Below are 23,091 nucleotides of genomic sequence, written 5' to 3' on the forward strand. Positions count from 1 at the left end.
ACAAACAAGGTAAGCCTGTGGGGAACAGGAGGCTCTGCCAAACCGAAAACCTCATTTTGTTCACTTTTGAACTCTTTCAAGCTCCTGTATGGAAACCTTCCATGCAGAATGGCAGTGTTGGGGGAAGAGGCACAGGCTCCTGCCATGGGGTTCCTTCTTGCTGGCGGGCTCTGGACTGCCTGAAGCAGTTTGGGAACCTCCATGTCTGGAGCAAAGCCGCTCCTCTCACGTCCATCCTCATGCCCCACGCGGACCATGTGCACTGTCAGATTCTTCCTCTCTCAGCAAGAGTGGATGGCAGGCTGTCATCTTGGCATGGGGACACTCCAGATGTGCACATTGTAATTTCAGTGAAAAGAACGCACACACCATTCCATGCCGTTATGGTCTTCTTCAGGGTCTCCAGCCCACCTTTTATTGATGGCTGGCCAGGGGACTGACTACCAAAATGAATGGAGCAACAGGCAAACAGGCCACAACAAAGTCTGGGGAAAGTAAAAACAGGAAGAAAACAAGAAAAGTAAATCTGCTTTTAAATCCTCTCTAATCTTGCTGAAACATGAAACTGCTACAGCAGTTTTTGGCTGTAGACAATTTATATCTTCACAGTTGCATCCCATGCAACAGCTTAGCAGTGGCCTCATCACCCCATGTTTGAAGGGAAAGTTGTATTTTTCTCTATTTGCCTTACCTCCGTCATACTGTAGTTGTTGTAAAGGCTGCAGGGCCACTGGTGGTGACCTTCAAGAAGGGATGCACCTTACTGTGCTCTGTAGCGTGGGATCTAGTGAGAGTCTGGCATATTGCAGGAGTTTCGTCAATTCTTGGACGAATGAATGTGCAAATATGGGGAAGGAAGAAACTGTCAGAAGAAAAGAGGGGAAGAAACAAAAAGTTAGGACCCGACAAGCAGCTTTGAATGAGAAAAGGGGATGAAGGAACTCGAAATATAATTTTCTGTAAAACGAGAACCTGGGAACCTCTGGTTGCAGTGTGATGCAGTAACAAACTTCTTCATTGCAGATTAAATCTATAAACTGGAAGATGGGATACACTCTGGTAAATACATTATTTAAAATAAGGTAAGGCCAAGAGTCATGCCTTTTCTAAATCTGAGAGTGAGTTGAAAGTGCTATTCGAAGATGGCAGCATATAAATGACAATCCTCAACAGTGCTATGAAAGTCAATGCCTTGGCTTGAAAAATGCTTGCAAGCTAAAGAAATTGTAAACACACCTGAAACTTCCTGAGTGAGTCAAATGAGATCTCAAAACATGATGGCTCAGACAAGATCAAGCTTCCTTTTCCTTATTTCATGGTCCAGGGGTATATTCTGCAAGGTCATCCCAAGACCCAGGTTCCTTCCCCCTTTGCTCTGAGCATAATCTTTGATGGAAAAACTGGCCCACCCTCCCATATCTACCATGCAGCCCGTGGGAAGGCAGATTTCCTTATGCATGCTATTATAAAACATGCTCCAGAATGTGCAGGAATCATTTTCACTTGCATCGCATGGACAGAAATGTGGACAGCTAACCAGGGCTGCCTGCAGGCAACGCTGAAAAATGAAGGCGTCCACTGGAAGCTTGACCCCAGTTGAAACTTGGAATATTCTGACAGACAAAAGAAGCAGAGAGTGGGTATTGGGGGGTCATCAGCTGTGCCTGCCACATTCTCAGATGCTGCAGTGCTTTGTATACGATTAGGGTCTTGCCCTACAGAGCTTGTGGACGAATGTGTTCATCTCCCTGCCACTTTTCAGCCAGCCACATGATGTGCTATACTAGAAACTGTAAGTGAGCTGGCCCCATGTCCATCTGTAACTCTAGGCCTTTGCATGGGCTGAAGCGCTAGCTGGAATGCCCCAGTCCTCATCAGCCACCCCTGGGATTTCCCCCTTTCCTCCAGGCCCAGCTGCTATTAGCAACAGGATCTTGGGCCACATGGACTGTGAACCTCATATTTTGGGAAAAATAATGGACCAGATAGAGGCTGTGAGTCAAGGCTCCAGTCCCAGGGGACTGGTTTGCTAGTCTGTATGTGCATTCATTCAGTAGATATATTGAATGTACAATCTGTGTCAGGCCAGCAGCAGGGGATCCAACAGTGAGCAAAACAGGTGAGAATCTGTCCTGTTGGGCTGATCATAGAGGAGGGCTTCCATGGAAGGCAGGTAGTGAGAGCCATGGCAAGTGCTCTCCTGGAAAGATCGCATCCTGGCCGGGCGTGGTAGCTCACGCCTGTAATTCCAGCACTTTAGGAGGTCAAGGTAGGTGGATCATGAAGTCAGGAGATTGATACCATCCTGGCTAACATGGTCAAACCCCATCTCTACTAAAAATAGAAAAATTAGCCAGGTGTGGTGGCATGTGCCTGTAGTCCCAGCTACTCAGGAGGTTGAGGCAGGAGAATCACTTGAGCCCAGGAGGTGGAGGTTGCAATGAGCAGAGATAGTACCACTGCACTCCAGCCTGGGAGAAAGAGTGAGACTCTGGTCTTAAAAGAAAAAAAAAAAAAAAAAAAGGAAACAACATTGTATCCTTAGAGTCTTAAACACAGGGAGCCGGTGCTCCACTTTCTCCACCCCAGCTTGCTGGAAGGTCTGGAATAGGAGGCCAGTTGGAGTCGTGCCCTCCCCACGCTGCAGGCCAGCTCTGGCACCAGCCCTTGCTCAGGGGGATGATGTGCCTGAGAGCTCCACCCAGGGGTGTCAGGAGCACATTCATCAGAGCCCGCTGCCACGTGCCTGATGCCCGTAGAAGCCGGAGATTGCGCCGTTGTGCCCACGTGAGCGCTCTCTCCATGGGTAGAACATTAAGCCCAGAGGACGATGTGTGTGCCACATCTGAGTAATGAGCCATGAAATTGACATTATAAGTTTTAATTATTATTAATGCCTTGCAGGGGCGGCTGGTGTTAATTGTCCTGTAGGCATCCCAGATGGGTTTTCCCTTTTCCTTTTATTTCTTTTTCTTAATGTCTTGAGCCCAAATAATGGCGGCTTAGTGACAATGTTTGAATGAAATTCTTCTAAAGAGGAGCACTCCACAGTGTGAGAAGTTTTCGCAAACACGTCAGTGGGCAGAAAGCAAACAGGCTCTGGAGCAGCTGCCCACCCTCCTGGGTGGGTGTGGAGGCTGGGACATAGAGGCCTCCGGGTTGCTGCTGTGCAATCGGCAGAAGTCTTTTCTCCCCCATAATAGCATCTGCCTGCCCTAGGCCCCTTCCATGCACTAATTAGTTAATCTTATAAAGGGCTTTGAAGATGAAAGACTCTGGAGGTGCCAAGTGTCACCCATCTGAACATTTTCTGATGAGATCCAGTTTCTGGCTGCTTCTGCTCCTCCAAATAAACCGCCTCTCAGCACCTTCCTTGACTTCTTTTTTTTTTTTTTCCTTTTTTCCCTCAGAAATGTGTCCTGCATCTTAAAAAGGTTCATTTCCCCTCTTGGCTTTGCTCTGTCAAACCTGAGTCTGACAGTCTGAGATGGGGATATGAGGGGGGCTCTTTTGCCTTCTCCTGGCTTTTCTGCCCCCTACCCTTCCCCACTTCTCCTCCTGGCTCTGGTACCGGCCCTGGCAAACAGGCCCCACCTGGGCCCTACGTGCTCTCACAGCTTGCTTGCCCCACGAGTTACGCTGTCAGGGCCAGCCTCGAGGCCAGCAGGTGGTGGGTTGGGGCCAGCAGGTGAGTTACCACCTATGGCGTGGTGGCCAGGGGTGCAGTCCCCAGGGCTGCCTCTGCTCCTGCCCTGTTCCTGCCCTGGCTTCTTTTTCTTTTCATAGACACAGGATCTTGCTTTGTCACCCAGGTTGGAGTACAGTGGTACAATCATTGCTCACTACAGCCTCAAACTCCCAAGCTCACTCAGTCTTCCTGCCTCAGCCTCCCGATAGCTGAGACTGCAGGTACTTGCCACCACCATTCCTGGCTATTAAAAAAAATTTTTTTTAAGGGATGAGGTCTCAGTACGTTGCCCAGCTAACCTTAAATTCCTGGCCTCAAGTGATTTTCTAGCCTTGGCCTCCCAAAGTGCTGAGATTACAAGTGGGAGCCAACATGCCCAGCCCCAGATCTCTCTTTTCTAACTTTCCCCCCTGCATCCCCATCCAGGCCTAACTCAGGACTAACCTGAGTGCCTTCAAATTAACAGCATATAGAAGGGATCTACTATGCAGAGGGAATACTCCTGTGTCCTAGGGCCATCAGGGTGAACAGCACAATCCCCTCCTGGGGGCCTTGGTGGCATAGAGACTAAGGAATTAGGAAGGTGGCTGATGGAGTTAGGGTGGCTGGTGGGTGGCTGATGGAATTAGGAGGGCACAGGTGGTGATTGGGGAGCAGTGTGGGTTCAGAGGGAGGGAGAAGGGCAGAGGAGGTAGCATGAGCTCTGTCTGCCAAGCCCTGCAGGTTCCAGAAGCACAGACTTCTCGTGACTGAAGACAGTCTGCCATGGGTTGGCAGGTGTGCTGAGGCCAGCTTAGGGGACCTTGGCTGGTGTGCCTAGAAGCTCAGATCCCCTGAGGTCAGCAGGCAGCCACTGAAGCTCATAAGCAGCAGGTGTGTGAGCTCAGCCCTGCATTTGGGCACCCAGCCCACAATGGGCTGATGGGCCAGGAGGCCACTGGAGGAGGTTTGTACTGGGTGCAGGAGAGATGGAAGGCAAGGCAGTGGGAGTGGGAAGGTGCATGGCCCTCTGGGTGAGAGCTCAGAAGTGGAGTCGGCAGGAGGAGTGCCCAGGCCAAGGGAAAGGGCAAGCACAGGGATAACTGAAAGTCCTTGCTGATCAGCTAGGTGGGGATTCCACGGCCATGGCAAGGAACACAGGAGGTGGGGCTGGAGGGACAGATGATGGCCTTTATCAGCTTGTGGACATCCAGCAGAGCCATCAAGCAGGCATCTGGGTTCACATCAAGTTCCCTGATCAGAAGGGACATCACAGGTACAGGTTGATTTGAGAACCACTGGCACAGAGGCAGGTTGAACTGGGGTCCACGACAGTGAAGGGGGCGGGGCGTCAGGGAGGCCTACAGGCCACAGAACTAATGCCAGTGAGGCCATAGCCCCTCTGGAGAATTTGTGAAAGGTAGAATCCCCCTGCGACTCAGGAGTGTGTGCCTCGAAGAGTGCCTCTATCCAGGGTGGTGGCCTGCAGCCCCAGGCTGCCTGGTGGGAGATGCCTCAGTCTCTCTGGCCCTACACCCCAGCTTTCCCTGTCACACTGCATAAGTAGGGGCCGCAATTACACAATGTGGGTGTAAGTGGTGTCTTCAGGTGGCTTTTATGTCACCCAGTCTAGAGAAGGCTGATGTTGGGGAGCGCAGAGAGGGAACACAGTGTCCCCTTCTCCCAGGGGGACTGTGGGGAGGTGTGTGTGCTCAGATAGCATGAGCCAGCCGCAGAAGGGAGTGCAGCATTGGAGGCAGGTGCACAGCTGGCCCTTCCTGCCCACTGTGGTTACCAATGGTAGCAAAAGTCACCAGACAGCCACCAAGTCTATAGCTCCTATAACACTGCTTTTAAGCTTCGCCCTTGTGATTTGGGAATGAAAGGAAATGGAGTCATTCCCTGACAAAGTAAAAAATTTTTGTGTGCATCTTGTTGAGCCCAGTTCTTCAACTTCACAGCATGTTCTTTTCTTACTGTCCCTTTAAAACTGCTTTCCTTGATGGATTTCGAAGTGTCTCCCTCCATGTAGCCGATAGTGAAAATACTCCCAAAATGAAAATAAATGTTATATTTAACTTTTAAAGTATTTGTAATCTAAGTTCTATTAGAACAAGGAAACTTACTCTGTCTTTTTGTAAATTTAACTGGACAGGCTGGGCCAGGGTTTCTTAACTAGGTGATGCTCTGGGCCGAGTCATTCTTTGTGGCAGGGACTGCCCAGGCTTTGCAGGGTGTTTGGCAGTGTCCCTGGCTTTTACTTGTTAGATGTCGGTAGCACCCCACCTTCCGGTTGTCATAGCCAAAAAATATCTTCAGGCAAAATTGTCCCAAATTGAGATTCCCTGGCTGGGGGCTGAGTGGCCCCTGTGTGGCAGTGGAATTATTCTGATGGCCTGCAGCCAACTGCCCCTTCCAATTTTTTCTGATCACAGTGCTTGTCTTGCAAATTACCCCTTGCCTCCGCTCTCTAAAATTGGGGCTCATTACACTCTATTGTGCTTTCACTACAAAGCTATCCAGAATGAGTATTATTGGAAGCAAACGGATTTTTTTTCTCTTCGAGTTCTGCAAAGAAAAATCCTCTGGTGTTACTGTTTAATTGGTTAGTGGTGGCTGTTTGTCAGTTTGCCAGCAGGCTCTCTCTTAACTGCTGTCTTTGACATTGCTGAAACATAAATGTAGAATGATTGAGTTGCCAACATGCTATTAAGTCCTCTACAAAGAATTTTTCGATGTAATACTGCTTCAGGCTTTTGTGTTTCTATTGATTGATTCGAATACTGAAGAACTCCTTGGCTTACGCAGCCCTGGTGAGAAAATGCGGCTTCTGGTAGGAAAATCGTTGGGTATTGACACCAGGACAATGCAAGGCTTTCCTTTGGTTTTCCTCTGGCACAGGATTGACCTCTGGCAAAGCTCCCACAATTGAGTGGGTACTGGCCACCCATAAAGAAAAGGGAGAGAGGCCAGTGTGGCCAGATGGTTTTGATGAGACAGGGCCAGTTAGAGAAGCCCAGGAAGTGGACGAAGACATCACATCAAGTTTTGGAATTCTTTGATAGGCTTCTTATTGCTGACAAGGAGAAGAAGCCTAGAATCTTGTTTGGGTTTCAGAGCTAGTCATGATTTGATACTGAGGATGGCAGAACAGGTGCAGACAGGTTGGTTAACCTCTGATGGATACGAGAACGTCGTTCATGTTAAAAGGATACTGTCTTATGCCCTTGAAATTGTACCTCTGGAACAGACTGCTACACGTCCATGTAGCAGAAAGCTGTGTGTTGTGGTTGGGGGTCCGTGACGGCTGGGGACTGCTTGTTAGAACCCCTGGTGCCTGGGCACAGCCTCTGTGCTCCACATAGGCTGTCTCTCATGGTCCTCGTGTATGCGTGCCACTGGCCCTGAGTCCGCTGAATGAGACACTTGATGAGGAATGCCATGCACACCTGCTGCTCAGCTTCAACCCCTGGAGTATGCACCGAGTTGCTGTGACTAGTCAGTAGATGAGGAAAAGAAAAAATTGTTGGATACTTGCTAGAAATCTGGCAGCTTCTTAGACTAAAATCCCTGAGAAATAGGAACCAATGGAATATGATTGCACACAGAGTATTAGGTAAGAAATTTTTAACCCACACCCCCTGGGTTCATATTCCACCTACTGCTCCTAGGTGTGGGCCTTGGGAAAGTCGCCTTCTTTCTCTGTGCCTCAGTGTCTCCATCTGTAAATGAAGATAAGCCAGCACCTACTTCAGAGTCCTTTTTGCACAGATTGAGGTGGTCTGTGTGGAAGGCCCCGGACAGTGTCCTGTTTAAGAGGAATTGCTATGATGGGGACCCTCTTGTCTTGGTGGGGCCTCGGAACGTGCGTGTTTCTGTGACAGGCTGTTTCATTACAATATTTTCCACTCTTGGGGCACTCTGTATGCACCCCCAGGATACAGAAAGCCCCTGGGAAGCCCCGGGCTGCCCCAGCAGATCCACCTGGGGGCATCGGGAAGGGGCATTCTTGGTGACCACGTGCTGTCTCTTGCTTGCAGAATCCCTGCCTGCTTCCCTATGGCAAGGCCCTCTACAGCTACGAGGGGAAGGAACCTGGAGACCTCAAGTTCAACAAGGGGGACATCATTGTCTTGCGGCGCAAGGTGGATGAGCATTGGTACCATGGTGAGCTGCACGGCACACAGGGCTTCCTCCCAGCCAGCTACATCCAGTGCGTCCAGCCCTTGCCACACGCCCTGCCCCAGGGAAAAGCACTTTATGATTTTGAGATGAAAGATAAAGACCAAGACAAGGACTGTCTGACCTTCACCAAGGTAAGGTGAGCCCCAGGGTGGGCCCCACCAGCCTGTGCAGCCTCTGTGCCACCCAGGGATCTTCCCAGCCACAGGCCTGCAGCCAGCCAGTGTCTTTCCTCAGAGTCTGAATCCTGGCTCCTCCCAGAACCCTGGGCAAGTGACCTAGCCTCCCTCCCTATGACTTCATAAACGGGGTGGTGGTTTTTTTGGTTGAATGCAATGGAGGGCACCAGCCTGACACACAGCTCCAGCCCATAGCTACATGGAAGCGTGAGATAATACAAGCCTCCATCAGCACCAGAACGCTCAGTTAACCCAAGTCATGATTCTAAGCACTGACTCAGGTGCCGCAGAATGACGCCTTTTCAGGACTCCTGGGGTCCTGTAAGAGGAGCTCCTCAGGGGCAACTGCTGCAGAGACCCTGGTCAGCTCACAGGGAGGTGATAGCTGGGGCCTCACATCCGTGCATGGAATTCCATGCTCCATATTTCGCAGCCCTGTCCTCTGGGGCACCAGAGACAGAGTGGACCAGGTGCACAGAAAGCCCTGTGAGCAAACATCTGGGAGAAAACAAAATAGCACGGACAGGCGAAATTAAGCAGGAGGGTTGGGTGAAGTACAGAAGCGACTGGTTCTGGCTGTCCTGCCAGTTGCTGTTGAATAATTTTCTGCACCAAGTGCTCAGCCAACAAGCTCACACTTGGTCTTTACGGCTGTCCCAGGTTCCAGGGAAAATAGTTGGAACCTTGTTTTCTCCATGTGCGAACCAAAGTTCTGAGAGGCTTTGTAACTTATCCAGGCTGGTTGCTGGGTCCTTCCTCCCTCCCCTTCCTCTTCCTTTCCATCTTCATCTCCTGTCTCCTCTGTCTCCTCCATCCCTTGCCCCTCCTACACCTGCTCCCCGCCACACCCAGATGTAAATAACAGAGCCGGAATCCTAATGCAGATCTCTGATGTTAACACTCACATTGTTCCACCTCCCTGCACAGGGATTTCTTCCCTTATATTGGCCTCACGGTATTTTAGATGCCAAGAAGTCATTGCTCTCTCCTCACTCAGTCTGTCTTGCCTGTGTCTCTCTATGTCAGTGTTTCTCTCTCTCTCTCTCTCTCTCTCTCTCTCTCTCTCTCTTTCTCTCTCTCTCACACACACACACACACACACACACACACACACACACACACACAGAATTGTAAGTAACAGAACTAGAATTCTAACTCAGATCTCTGCCTCTAAAGCCTATGTCCTTCCTGCTTCCAAGAGGCCACTGCTCTCTCCCCCATCTGCCAGGTGCAGAGCTCGGTGGTGGCACTGTGCTCTCTGGAGGGCGGCAAGTGAACCAAGCACACTATTTTTGAGCAAAATTGGCATGTCCTGCGCACGGCTGCTATTTATGTCTTGTTCTATTGTTCAGCCTGACAGTGAATAATCTATTTTTCATTCAGGGATTCAACTCCTTCTCCCTTCCTTTTATCAAGGTGTTCTGATGCTAATTCCAATTGTCATCTGGCTGCACAGCTTCCCAGGAAGCTGCACTGGGGCCTCCCTCCCTCCCCACTCAGTTGGAGGGTGAGAGTAGCAGCTTCCTGGGGCTGTTTCTCAGACACACAGAACCCCACCTTGCTTCTCTGCTCAGTGGACCTTTTCCGCCTGGCCCAAGAGAAGACCTGGGGTCACTGGTGCCCAGGTGGTCCCTCATGACCAAGAGCAGGGACCTCTGAACTAACTCTCAGGGTCTGGTCGGGGGGCCTTGCTAAGGAGATAGATCCCATAATGGCTCCAGGCCCCTCCAGGCTTGGTGGGCTCCATCTACAGAGCCCAGGCCCTTCTCCCGGGGCCTCACAGGAGGAGGCTTTCCACTCGGGAGAACCCACTGTGAATGGGCTGTCGCAGGGCCCTGGAACCTGTGGGCAGGCCCAGCTTCTCTGGGCAGAAGCGACTGCCTGCCTTTCCTGCCATCACCATATAACCTGCTGCATTCCATGGGCCTCTGCCCAGGATGTGCAGTGAAGACTAGAGCCCACCGGACAAGAGGACAAAGGGCACCTGCCTATTTATTGCCAGAAACATGCTGGGCCCTGACTCCGCATCAGGTACTGTGCTGTGTCCATGGATGCAGTCAGGCCTGCTGCCCATCTGGAGCCCAGAGTCAGGTGCGGGAGACAGGCCAGTGGAGAAGTGTGCAGAAGACAGGCCAGAGGCTCATGAGCTACATCGGATCACCGAGGGCAGACCGGGTATTTAATGAAGGTTCCCGAGTAGTCAGTGATGGAATTCCATGTTCCATGTTTAACAGGAAACAGTGAAATTAGAGCTATCAGGCTTAGACTTATTCTGTGGTTGCCATGTGGAGTGGGGGTAGCCGAGCAGGGATCTGTCTGTTCCCGAGTGGGCAGTGTCACCATCAAGGTGGGCGTGGTTGCCCAGGCTCTCTGGAAGGTGATGTCCGGGTTGAACTGAGGGCAGAGGCACCAGCCGAGGGAGGCCCAGCATGCTGTTTCAGGATCTGTGACGGCTCCCATAGGAGGCAAGGGGGAAGTGTCATATCACAGATTCTTTGTTCAAGGACTTTCTTTACTTGAATCCTGTGAATTAATGTAGAGAATTAGAGTCTCCTGGGTGTGATCCCTAGAGGGACTTGTGCTGTGACACTACCTTCCTGCCATGCCCGTGTGCCCACTTTTACCTTGTGACCCCCACGGGGCAAGGCCGGGCAGGGAACGGCTGCCTCTGCTACCTGTCCTGTTGCATCTCTCACTCCACGGTGTCCGAAAATAAAGGCCCCAAGAGACATGGGCAACTCCATGTGACTCTCTGCTTAGTTCCTGTTTTCCTCCACGGTGGGTCTGACCCACCCCACTTCCCCCGTGCGTGCCTGGCATGCAGCCGAGACACACACACACTGGCTCTGACAACCTCCATATGAATCAGACCTCCAGGAACCAAATGGTTCCTGTGCTGCAGCAGAGGTGCTGGTTCATGGTCTCCCCTCTGGGGAATGTTTTTATTCTTTGGATATGTTCCATTCCAGAGACAGTGAGGAAAGAAGGGTCTCTGAAAGCTATTGTAACCCCCCTTTACACGGCATCACTGTGGCAGACTGATGGAGCTTAAAGCTGGTGGATCAAAGCAAGGTTTTTATCTTTGGTGCTTGCTTTTGAATAGTCCTGTTAAAGCGGCATTAATTAAAGTCCTTCTAAAATCTAGTCTTTGCTTTATTTCAGAAGAAAATGAATAATCAGTTTTTGTAAAGCAGCTTTAAGAAAAATGATTTTTTTTTTTTTTTTGAGACAGAGTCTCACTCTGTTGCCAGGCTGGAGTGCAGTGGTGCAATCTCGGCCCACTGCAACCTCTGCCTTCTGGGTTCAAGCGATTCTCCTGCTTCAGCCTCCCGAGCAGGTAGGACTATAGGTGCCCACCACCATGACCCGCTAATTTTTGTATTTTTGGTAGAGATGGGGTTTCACCGTGTTGGCCAGGGTGGTCTGCATCTCCTGACCTCATGATCTGCCCACCTCAGCCTCCCAAAGTGCTGGGATTACAGGCGTGAGCCATTGCACACGGCCAGAAAAATGATATTTTATTACTTCTTATTCGTCCCACTACAGAAAGCTTGGCATGTGCAAATAAAAAGATGACAGGCAAGAAGAACTGGGGGCCCAACTCTGCCAGCTGGTTTCTGAGGAGCCTCCATACATGCTGGGCCAGTCACCTGGGAAAAGCTGGCCTTGGTGGGACCTTGCAGTGAGGGCCCCCCATGTCAACTGTGTGACTTAGGGTGACACATAACCTTGCCATGCCAGGAGCACCTCATCTTCCCCGTCAGAATGCCACTGTGCAATCTGGGAGGTGCCGAGGACCACGCGATATAAATAAATTGCTGAGCCTAGGGCTTAGAGCACAGGAGGGGAATGTGTACTACTCCATTCTTTGAGCCACTCACTCTATATTATCTTACTTAGTTCACCTGCAAGATTTGGCAAGGGTTTACTGAGCCTCTATTCTGTAACTTTCAGTTCATGAGAACGTGGTCATCTCATTACCTGGCAGCTGCATTTGCTGTGCAGGGCCCAAGCTGCCCTTGATGACTTCCAGCTGGGATGCTCAGGAATCCTCAAAGGCCATGGGGTTTTCTCAGAGAGTGCCTACCAATCATGGAATCACTTTTGCACCCAACTGCAGTGGGGCCCCCAGACTTGCCACGTCAACCCTAATCCCCACCAGGGGTGCCACTTGAAGGAGCCACAGGGCTTGGTGGCTGCAACCACTGCACTGTCCTAACCTTCATCCCACCCCCACCCACCCCCAATTTGTCCTGATCTAGTCAGACAGTAAGACCCTTCCGTGTGACCTTCTTATGCTCCTGAATCATTTCTCAAAAGCATGGGAGTCCTTACCTTTGTGAAGTAACCCAGCATTAATTCCAAACTCTGCTCTTCTGATCCCAGAGACAGAGACAGATGGATAAAAATCAAACTTAGAGTTTAGACTCTAGCATGAGGTAGACACAGATTCAAGTCATGACACTTTTCTTTAATAATGTGTGGCGACTCTGGAACATTTACTTAGTCTTTGAGTTGGTTTTTTAAACTATAAATAGAGTTGATATTAGGATTACGTGAGCAAAGGCATTTTAAAACCCAAGCTCAAAATAGGCATTCCAATAAATATTTGCTGTCTGCCCTCTCCTTTCTTCCTGTTTCAGGAAAAGTTGCTCTTCCGTCAGATGGTACATATCACTTTTTATGTTAGCCCAGAGTACTCACAGGAAAGTAAGCCTCCCTCCTAAAGCCAGGCTGTATGGAGAATGCGAACTTGCAGGACTGGTCTGCTATGTTTTTACTTTCCTGGTGGCTAAATCTCAGAGAGGATCGCCTCGGGGTAGCAGTGCTCAGCCCCTTGTGTCGAGGCCAAGGTCCCCTCACCAGTAGAGCCAGCCGATGGGCAAGCCTCTAAGTGTGCAGTGTCATCTCTGCTTCTTCCTGACTGAGAATTGAGATTGCTTTGGGGGCTGAGAAGATGAGGAAGCTTTAGCTTTACCTCTTTCTGTATCGTATACATGAACCAATGCGAGATAAGCTCATGCAGATCTAGGGGGTCCACGTCATTCTCTCCCTTCCTGGGCACCCCGCTTGGGCTACTTTACTGTGAAGTTATCCAAGAAACTCAGGGAGCCAGTTTTCCTTTTTGGCTCCTTGCTTCATGAATTTCTCCTCCCAGGCTCGGCGCACCTGCAACCACCTCTGTACAGAATGGGGCCTACCACGAAGGAGGCTCAACTCGCAGGGCACAGGGCAGTGGGGAGCAGAGCAGCCTGGCAGCCATTGTAGACCACCCCTGTCCAGCCCCTTCTGGCAGCAAAGGGGGGTTGGAGAAATGGCACAGATAACAGTTTTGATTTGCAGGCAAAGCTTGGGCTGTGTCTGAAGCTTTGCCAGAAATGATCAGAACCTACACCAAATGTGAACTCCTCTCCCCACAGACATGCCTGGCTCCTGGGAACCATCCTGGCTCTGGTCACCGCAGGTGCCCACCTGCTCTCTACTGGGTGCCTGACCCACCTCTCAAACCTGTGCCACATGGAGCCTCTGCTCAGAGCCCTCAATGGGCAAAGTCAGTGCTGCCCATGGGACCCCACCTGACCCAGTCCTTGCTCCCTCAAGGGCTTGATCCACTGCCAGCCCTCTGCTCATTCCCTGCGCAGCTGCACCAGCCTCCTGGTGGGTTCTCCCTGCAGCTGAACCCACAGCCTCCCTGGGCCTGTGTGGCTGCCTCCCCCAGCCGCGGTGCCCCTACCCATTTATAGCTCGGTCCTCATCATCAGCAAATCTCTGCTGGAGGTGAGGGCTACCCTCTCCCCCCATGAGAGGGAGCACCCAACAACCAAGCTCCCTCTCCACACGCCTTTTCCTGAAAAGTGGGTGTTCACAGTCATGTGATACCATCTGCCTGAGGGTGGGTTGAGACCTCTCCACTGCCTGGCCCCAACACAGGGCGGCAAGGGGCACGCGGAGAGACGTGGAGGGAAACCTTGATGGTTGAGCAGGTGCCCTGTGTCGCCTGGCCAGGGCTGGCAGGCCTGCTGGAGGGGGTGCCCCTGTCTCCTCACCCAGGCTCCTTGGTCCATTCCTTCACTCTTCAGATGTTTATCAACCTTGGACTATGTACTCAATGCCAGAGACAGTGAGGAGGGCACTGCCCTTAGGCATTCACAACCCACGGATGTGGGGACAAGACGAGTCTCCCCTGCCTGTGCGTGCATGCATGCGTCTGTGTGCATTGGGGCTGCCGGCAGTGAGAGGGTGTGACCTCTGACCTCTCCTCTTCCACCTGTGGCCATAGATTCCCCTCAGCCCTGAGACTCCCTGAGGGGTCTGCCTCTGCCTCCCTCTGGAGTTCAGATATGTGATACGATGGGAACACCAGGGGAAGCCCGTGGGTGCTCTGGAAAGTCAGAGCCCCCTGAAGCCTCAGCGACAGCAGGACAAGGATGCAGGGCCAGCCTGCTAGGTGTGGGGCTGATAGCAGCTAACAGTTCAATAAGGGCCTCACCATAGATAGCAGTCGGCTGTCAGAGGCACAGTTTTGGGTCATTTCTGCACCAAAAGGCTGAGGGAGTTTCTGAGCTTTTCCTTTTTTAATTTTCCCTTCTCCCTGAGACACGGAGTGGGTTGGGCCCTCTGTGTGTGGCCGGCTGGCTGGGTCACTGCTGTGGGGTGGCCTTGTGGAACAGGCAGCCCATGCCCCTGCAGGCCCAGAGGCTGAGGGGGACCCGGCAGGGCCAGGGGCTTTCCCTGGGTTCCAGCTTGTTATTGCTCCTAGGAAACCACTCAGCTGCACAGGAGTGGGGAGAAGTGGGGGCGTTCAGGTGACCTCCAGGAGAGCAGGGCTGTGGGCCACTCATGGCCATGCAGGGACTGCTTCTGGCATTTTATGTGTGATTTTTCCACATGGCTTGCTTAGGAAAGGGAAATCTTAGGCGCTGGATGTGGGTTTATCCAGAGCTGCTGAGGGAACTCTCCAAGGTTTTCACTGACTGTGCCATTTCATGCTGAGCTCCCAAATGCCTGATGTGCGAGCTGCGACATTTGCCAAGATGTGCCTTTAAAGTGATGTCAAAGGGCAGTGTGCTCTGCCAGCCACCTCCAGTGGCATCCTCGAGGGACAGGGAGGGCAAGCGTCGGTGCCCTGCCTGCGGCCTCTGTTCTTCACAGAGGCCCGTCTGTGTCGCGGCTTTCCTTCTCCCCAGGTGGAAGTGAACACACAGACTTTGGAAGAGGCAGGTAAATTAGTTTAAAATGCAGTTTAAAGACCCTTTTTAGATGGTAGGTGCTACCGTGTCACCTGAATCCTTTGCAAATGTATTATCCACCAAGCCTTAGGAAGAAAGGCGATGTAGTTTTTAAATAACCACTTTATGTTTATAGTTCAGACTTACAATCATTTAAGACCATGCTGAGACCACCTGAATACAAAGGAGAGCCACTGCCATATGGCAACGGCATTTGGTATATTTTCAAACTTGGAAATACCAGGCAATAGGGAAAACAGCATATGGAAGTCTACGGGCTCACAGTGAGTAATGAACACTTGACATGAAACCTATAAATGAAACTGAGCTTTGTATCTGAAAGAGAAATGATGTCAGGGAAACAAGTTTCATTCATAAAATTCTTGAATGCTGCCATATTGTCTGCCTCAGCTGACTCTTGGTGATGCCTGTGGTTTCTGCTTTGGTTTAGTTTTCTCACCTATATCAGGCAAGGGGTGGTGGACCAGGACTCACTGCCCAAATCCTGCTTGCCACCTGTTTTTGTAAATAAAGTTTTATTGGTACACAGCCATAATTCATGTATGTGCTGTCATGCTATAGTGGAGGGTTGAGTAATTGACCTATAAATTCTGAAATAGTTACTATCTGGCTCTTTCTAGAAAACGTTCCTGACCTGTGACATGGAGCACAGCACTATCAGAGCCAAGGGCACTTCAGCGTGGCTTTCGTCTTCCACCATTGGGAGCCTCCAGTATTGAGTGTACGTCTGTTAGGAGGGAGTTAGTGGAGAGCCTGGGGACGCCCTCCTCTGTGAAGCAGCAACTTAACATTCAGGTCCAGCCCATGCAGATCAGTCTTGCCATCTTCATATACAAAGCCCATTTGGTGTTTTGAGGAAGGGTATTTCTCCCTATACTAATGAGCCTGCAAAGCAGGTATTTCCTTCTTCCTTGTCCTTCTGAAAGCAATGTCTCCAGGTTTTTGTAACATGATGACAAATCAGAGACCTGTTGTGGTCTAGCCACAAAAAGTTGCCATTATTTCCCTGGCCCTGCATTGGGGATGGAGAGTCATTACTGTTCCAGAACACACCAGATTTGTGCTAGTAGCCCTAATGTGCTACAGTGAATGTTTTCATTGCCCAGCATGCCAACATTCCTCTTTGGGGATTGTAATTATTGTGGGAGTTTGGGTTAGAGGCAGAGCTGGGGACTCTTCCTTGACATTCTTAGAGTTAATTATGGATTTTTAGGTGTAGAGAGTGGCTGACTCCCTGTACCCCAGTATGCTCCCAGCCCAGCCTCTACACCAAAATGACTGCCAACTAAATTGGAGCATTCTGGTCCCACCACCCTCCTGAGGTCCCAGAAAGCCACAGCAACCAGAAATTCCCCCATTGATATTTGAGCCAGAACAGACACCTGCCGCCAGGTGACACCACACTGCAGCTAGGTCTGTGTTGGATTTGCCACTCTAGCCAGATGGAGCCGCGGCAGAGTCCACTGCTCATTCACTAATCTCACAGTAGCACAACACTCAGCATGCTTGTTTTAGACCCCACATGTTGCAGCATTGTGGGGTTTTCATGAGCTTTCACAGTACCAGATGCTGACCTTCTCTTTGCCAGCAGGTGCCCTCCTCCTCCTTGGAAGAGGATAGTTTCTTCCTTAGCCAAAGGCCCTTCCCGGGGCTTGACACTTAGGAGATGCTCGAATATACTGGTGGTGTGATGAGGAGCAACTTGACCCTGCTGAACACTAGCAGTGCTGGCCAACTCCTGGCCTGTGAGGTGTTCCCATCTTTGGACAGCCCTGCCTCATGTGGAGCCTGCATAAGTAACATGCTGATCTTGGTGCAGATCCCACCCTCCTGGGTGACTGAAACTAAGCCTGATTCTTCAGCATGGTAATGATGCCAAAGTTTAAAGACAGTGATTATGGCCCCCACGGTGCTCTCACTTCCCAGCTGAGCCACCCCACCTCCTTCCCTGGCTTGCCATGACTTGGTTCTGACTGTTCCCACGATGGTCCGCATTTGCAGCACAGATGCCCTGTAGAGACATGCTAGCACAACATTCAAGGTGCGCTTCTGCTTGTCCATACCAGATAGACTGTTGCCTTTAAAAAAAAAAAAAAAGCTTTTTTATTATGTTATATATAATGTATATTTAATAATTATATAATATACCAGAAAGTCCACTAATCATAATTATGCAACTTGATGATTATCACAAACAGAATATATTCCTACCCAGTGATAACATGATGCACACTGGGGCCCCTGTGCCTCTGACGGTTACCAGGCTGCCCTCCCTGCATGTCGACTAACACTACAGATGAGTTGTGTTTGCTCATGAACTTCAGATCAGGAAATCATGCAAGATTTATTTTTGTGTCCAGCTTTGTTTTCTCTCAGTTTTATATTTGTGAGCTACACCCATGTTGTTATAGGGCACTGTAGTTTGCTCATTTTCATTGGTCTATGGTGCTATTTTAGGTTTTTAAAAAATAGACGTGTTTTTTAGAGCAGTTTTAGGTTCACAGCAAAATTGAGCAGAAAATACAGAGATTTCCCATAAACTCCTGCCCCCACATGCACAGCCTACCTGTTATCAACATATAGGGTGCACTTATTACAATCAATGAGCCTATATTGACACATCATTATCACTCTAAACCTATAATCACTCTTGATGCAGAGTCTACTGATTTAGACAAACGCACAATGTCATGTATCTGCCATTAAAGGACCATACAAAGTAATTTCACTGCTCTGAAAATCCTCTGATCTGCCTATTCATCCCTCCCTCCGCCACCACTCCTGGCGGCCACTGACCTTTGTACTGTCTTCATAGATTTTCTTTCCCAGAATGTCATACAGTTGAAATCATATAATATGTAGCCTTTTCATAATGGTTTCTTTTACTTAGCAATTTGCATTTAAGATCCTTCCATGTTTTTTTATAGCTTAATAGCTCATTTCCCTTTTTATCACTGAGTAATATGTCATTATCTGGATGTACCACCAATTTGCATTTCTGTAAGCTGTGAATGAGCGTTCCTGTTGCTCCACATCCTTATCAGCAATTGATGTTGTCATCAGGGAAATGCAAATTAAAACAATAATGAGGTATCACTACACACTGATTAGAATTGCTAACTCTGTGTAGTGATATCTCATTGTTGTTTTAATTTGCGTTTCCCTGATGACAAATGATGTGAGCATATTTCCTTATTCCTATTTACTACCTGTATATCATCTTTGATGAGGTGTCTTCTTTGGTGAAGGTCTTTGACTTGCCGTTCAATCCGACTGTTTTCTTATTGTTGAGTTTTAAGAGTTCTTTGTATAATTTGGATGAGAGTCCTTTATCAGTGGTCTTTTGATAATTTTTTCTCCCAGTCTGTAGCTTGTCTGTTCATTATCTTGACAGTGTCTTTGGCAGAGTAAAAATCACTAATTTTAATGAAGTCTAGCTTATCAATTCCTTCTTTTGTGGATCATGCTTTTGGTGATAAATCCAAAAAGTTATTGCCAAACCCAAGGTCATCTAGATTTCCTCCTACATTATCTTCTAGGAGTTTTGTAATTTTATATTTTCCATTTAGGTCTGTGATCTGTTTTGAGTTCATTTTTGTGAGGGGTGGAATGTTTATTTTTAGATTCATTTTTACATGTGGATGTCTAGTTTTCCTCCCACTGTTTATTTTTAAAACTATATTTTCTCCATTGTGTTGTCTTTGTTTTTTTGTCAAAGATCAGCTGACTGTATTTATGTGGGTCCATTTCTGGGCTCTCTCCCATTCCATTGATCTGGTTGTCTATTGTATTGGCAATAACAGACTGTCTTCATTACTGTAGCTTTATTTTCAGTCTTGAAGTCATGTAGTGTTGGTCCGTGTTTTTCTTCAATATTTGTTGGCTTTTCTGGGTCTCTTGCCTCTCCATATAAACTGTATAATCAGTTTCTCAATATTCACAGAATAACTTGCTTCATAGATTTTCTTTCCCAGAATGTCATACAGTTGAAATCATAAAATATGTAGCCTTTTCATAATGGTTTCCTTTACTTAGCAATTTGCATTTAAGATCCTTCCATGTCATTTTATAGCTTAATAGCTCATTTCCTTTTTTATGATTGAGTAATATGTCATTATCTGGATTATTTTGACTGCGATTGTGTTAAATCTACACACTAAGTTGAAAATAACTGACATCTTGACAATATTGAGTCTTTCTATCCATGAACATGAAATATCTATTTGTTTAGTTCTCCTTTGATTTCTTTCATCTAAGATTTTTAGTTTTTCCTATATAGATCTTAGACATATTTTGTTACATTTATACCTAAGTATGTCATTTATACATAAGTATTTCATGATACCATTTACATTTATAACTAATGTAAATTGTATCATGATTTAACATTTAAATTTCATTTGTCTATTCCTGGTACTGGTTGAGCATCACTAATCTGGAAATTTGAAATCCAGAATGCTCCAAAATCCAAAAATTTTTGAGCACCAACATGATGCTGCAAATGGAACATTCCACATCTGACCTTACGTAAAATGAAGTACACAACACACAGTTTCTTCCCCAAGGGAAAAATGACCCTCTCAGGCACCTTTGGCTGTGATATTTATTTTCCACATATGCCCAGATTCCCCCATGCAAGCACAACCATAAAGGATCATAAAATGGCACATGTGTAGGCTGCACATGCCAATGGCAGCCTCTCCACATGCAAAGAGAGATTTCTATGACCATTGTTGATGGGCAGATGACTCTGGAAAAAAATATTTTTAAAAGCCATGAAGCAGAATGTCTCCTCATCCACAGAGGACCCACTTACTGGTCCCAAACCACTTCTGATGTTTCCTCTCACCAAAAAAAAAAAAAAAAAAAAAAAGAGAGACAGTTACCTTTTAATCAAAGCACAGCATCATGGTAGAAACTGAAAACCTGCCACTGTTTCGTTGCTGTTGTTTAACAGCTGATACAGGTATTCAGGAGAGGCTACTGTGATGCTTAGTTACTCTGAACATGTAATTTTTTCACTGTATTAATAATATGTCATGTTTTTTACTGCTAAGTACTTAAGTGTGAATAATTGTAAGAAAATGATTGCTTATTGGTAGCATATAAATCCAGAGTCAGGAGTGAGGCTGATGCCAAACAACTACAGCTTGTCCACATGGGTGACACACTTTGCTTTCTGTAGGCTCGATGCACACAAACTTTGTTTCATGCACAAAATTATTAAAATGTATAAAATTACCCTCAGGTTATGTGTATAAGGTATATATAAAACACAAATGAATTTTATATTTACACTTGGGTCCCATCCCGAAGATATCTCATTATATATATGCAGATATTCCAAAATCTGAAAACATCTGAAGTCCAAAATACTTTTGGTCTCAAGCATTTCAAATAAAAGATACTCAACCTGTATGTACAAAAGCAATCGACCTTTGTATATTAATCTTGTATCCTGTAACCTTGCTATAATCAAGTATTAGTTCTAGAAGTTCTTCAGTTGGTTCTTTGAGATTTTCTAAATAATCATGTCATCTGTAAACAAAGACAGTTTTATTTCTTCCCAATCTGTACATGTTATTTCCTTTTCTTGTCTTATTGTATTATCAAGTATTTTTAGTATGATGTTAAAAAGCAGGGGTGGAGAGTACATTCTTGCTTTGTCCCTGATCTAAGTGGGAAAATTTAAAGTTTCTCACCATTAAGGATGATGTGAACTCTAGGTTATTTGTAAATATTCTTTATCAAGTTGAAGAAGTTCCCATCTATTCCTAGTTTACTGGGAGTTTTTATCATGAATGGGTATTGGATTTTGTTAAAAGCTTTTTCTGCATTTATTGATATAAGCATGGGATTTTTCTTCTTTAGCCTGTGGATATGCTAGATTACATTCATTGATTTTTAAATGTTGAGCCAGCCTTGCATAGCTGAGATAAATCCCACTTGGCTGTAGTATATAATTCTTTTTATACCTTGTTGTATTAAATTTTCTAATATTTTGTTGAGGATATTTGCATTTATGTTCATGAGATATATAGGTCTGTAATTTTCTTTTCCCGCAATGGCTTTCTCTGCTTTGATATTAGAGTAATGTCAGAAGTGAAAGACATTGTAGAGAATTAGTATAATTTCTTCCTTTAAATGTTTGGTAGAATTCACTAGTGAACCTATCTGGGCCTAGTGCTTTCTGTTTTGAAAGTTTATTAGTTATTTATTGTTTCTTTTTTTTTTTTTAATGGAGTCTCACTGTTGCCCAATCTGGAGTGCAGTATGGCGATCTCATCTCACTGCAACCTCCACCTCCCTGGTTCAAGCAACTCTCCTCCCTCAGCCTTCCGAGTAACTGGGACTACAGGCATGTGCCACTATGCCTGGATAATGTTTTTTTTTTTTGTATTTTTAGTAGAGATGGGATTTCACTATGTTGGTCAGGCTGGTCTCCAACTCCTGACCTCAAAAGATTCACCCACCTTGGCATCCCAAAGTGTTACTCAGTTTCTTTAATAGACAAAAAAGCCTATTGAATTATCTGTTTTTTCTTGTATAAGTTTTAGCAGACTGTGTCTTTCCAGGAATTGTTCCATTTCATCTGGGCTGTCAAATTTGTGAGCATAGCATTATTCATAATATTCCTTCATTATTTTTTAACATCCATGGGACATATAGTGATGTCCCCTCTTTTATTCCTGATATTAGTAATTTGTGTCCTCTGTTTTTCTGAGTTTGCCAGCTAGAAGCATATGATTTTTATTGATCTTTTTAAAGAAAACTTTTTTTGTTTCATTGATTTTTCTCTGTTGATTTTCTGTTTTCAATTTCACTAATTTCTTCTTTTATTTCTTTTATTTTGTTTATCCTTTGCATTTAATTTGCTCTTTTTTTTCCTAGTGTCCTAAAGTGGAAAGTTGGATTATTTATTTTAGATCTTCCTTCTTTTCTAATCTATACATTCAGTCCTGTAAATTTCCCTCTAAGCACTGCTTTTGCTGCAGCTCACAAATGTTGGTAAATTACATCTTCATCTTTATTTAGTTAAATATATTTTTTAAATTTCTCTTGAGAGGTTTTTCTGAGCTCCAAGTGTTATTTGGAAGTATGCTGTTAAATCTCCAAGTATTTTGGGATTTCCAGCTATCTTTCTATTATGGATGTCTAATTTAATGCCATTGTGGTCTGAGAGTAGATTCTATTTGTTTAAATTTGTTAAGGTGTGTTTTGCAGACCAGAATATGGTCTATCTTGGTGAATGTTCCCTGTGGGCTTGAGAAGAATGTGTGATCTGCTGTTCTTTGATTAAATAGTCTATGGATGCCAGTTGTGTCCAGAAGAATGATGGTGCCATTAAGTGCTATTAAGTTCAGTTATATTCTTACTGATTTTCTGCCTGCTGTCTCTGTCCATTTTTGATTCAGGGGTGTTAAAGCCTCCAGCTGTAATATTGGATTCATCTTCTCGTTCTGTCAGTTTTTGCATCACATATTTTGACACAGTTGTTAGGTGCATGTAGTGTTAAGGATTATCATGTCTTGTTGGAGAATTGATCCAGTTGTCATTAGGCAATGTCCCTATTTATTCTGATAACTTTTCGCACTCTGAAGTCTGTTTTGTCTGAAAATAACATGAATACCTTTTGATTAGTCTTATCACGGTATCTCTTTCTTCATTCATGTACTGTTCATCTACTTGTGTGTGTATATTTAAAGTCAGTTTCTTGTAAGCTTACTAGTTGTGTGACGTCTTATCAACTCACAATCTTTTAATTTGTGTATTTATACCATTAATTTTCAAAGTGATGTGTGATAGAGTTAGG

General features: G+C 46.7%; 2 protein-coding genes across 2 annotated transcripts in view; one reads left to right on the forward strand and one right to left on the reverse strand.

Moving 5' to 3' along the window:
* The window catches only part of SH3RF3 (SH3 domain containing ring finger 3), a 360,308-nt gene that overhangs the window by 199,981 nt on the left and 137,236 nt on the right, over positions 1 to 23,091 (forward strand). The window contains exon 2 of the mRNA XM_032263040.1: positions 7,708 to 7,983. Within this exon, the coding sequence (XP_032118931.1) occupies positions 7,708 to 7,983 (276 nt within the window). The remainder of the gene's footprint in view (positions 1 to 7,707; positions 7,984 to 23,091) is intronic.
* On the reverse strand, positions 4,172 to 4,938 carry LOC116539859. Its single transcript, XM_032263041.1, is given in 5 exon segments — positions 4,172 to 4,308; positions 4,311 to 4,355; positions 4,358 to 4,387; positions 4,390 to 4,653; positions 4,656 to 4,938. Coding segments are annotated over 5 exon segments (675 nt in total). The 3' UTR covers positions 4,172 to 4,255.

The sequence above is a fragment of the Sapajus apella genome, unplaced genomic scaffold (genome assembly GCF_009761245.1).
Source record: "Sapajus apella isolate SASKATOON/1434 unplaced genomic scaffold, GSC_monkey_1.0 scaffold134, whole genome shotgun sequence".
Classification (NCBI taxonomy): domain Eukaryota; kingdom Metazoa; phylum Chordata; class Mammalia; order Primates; family Cebidae; genus Sapajus; species Sapajus apella.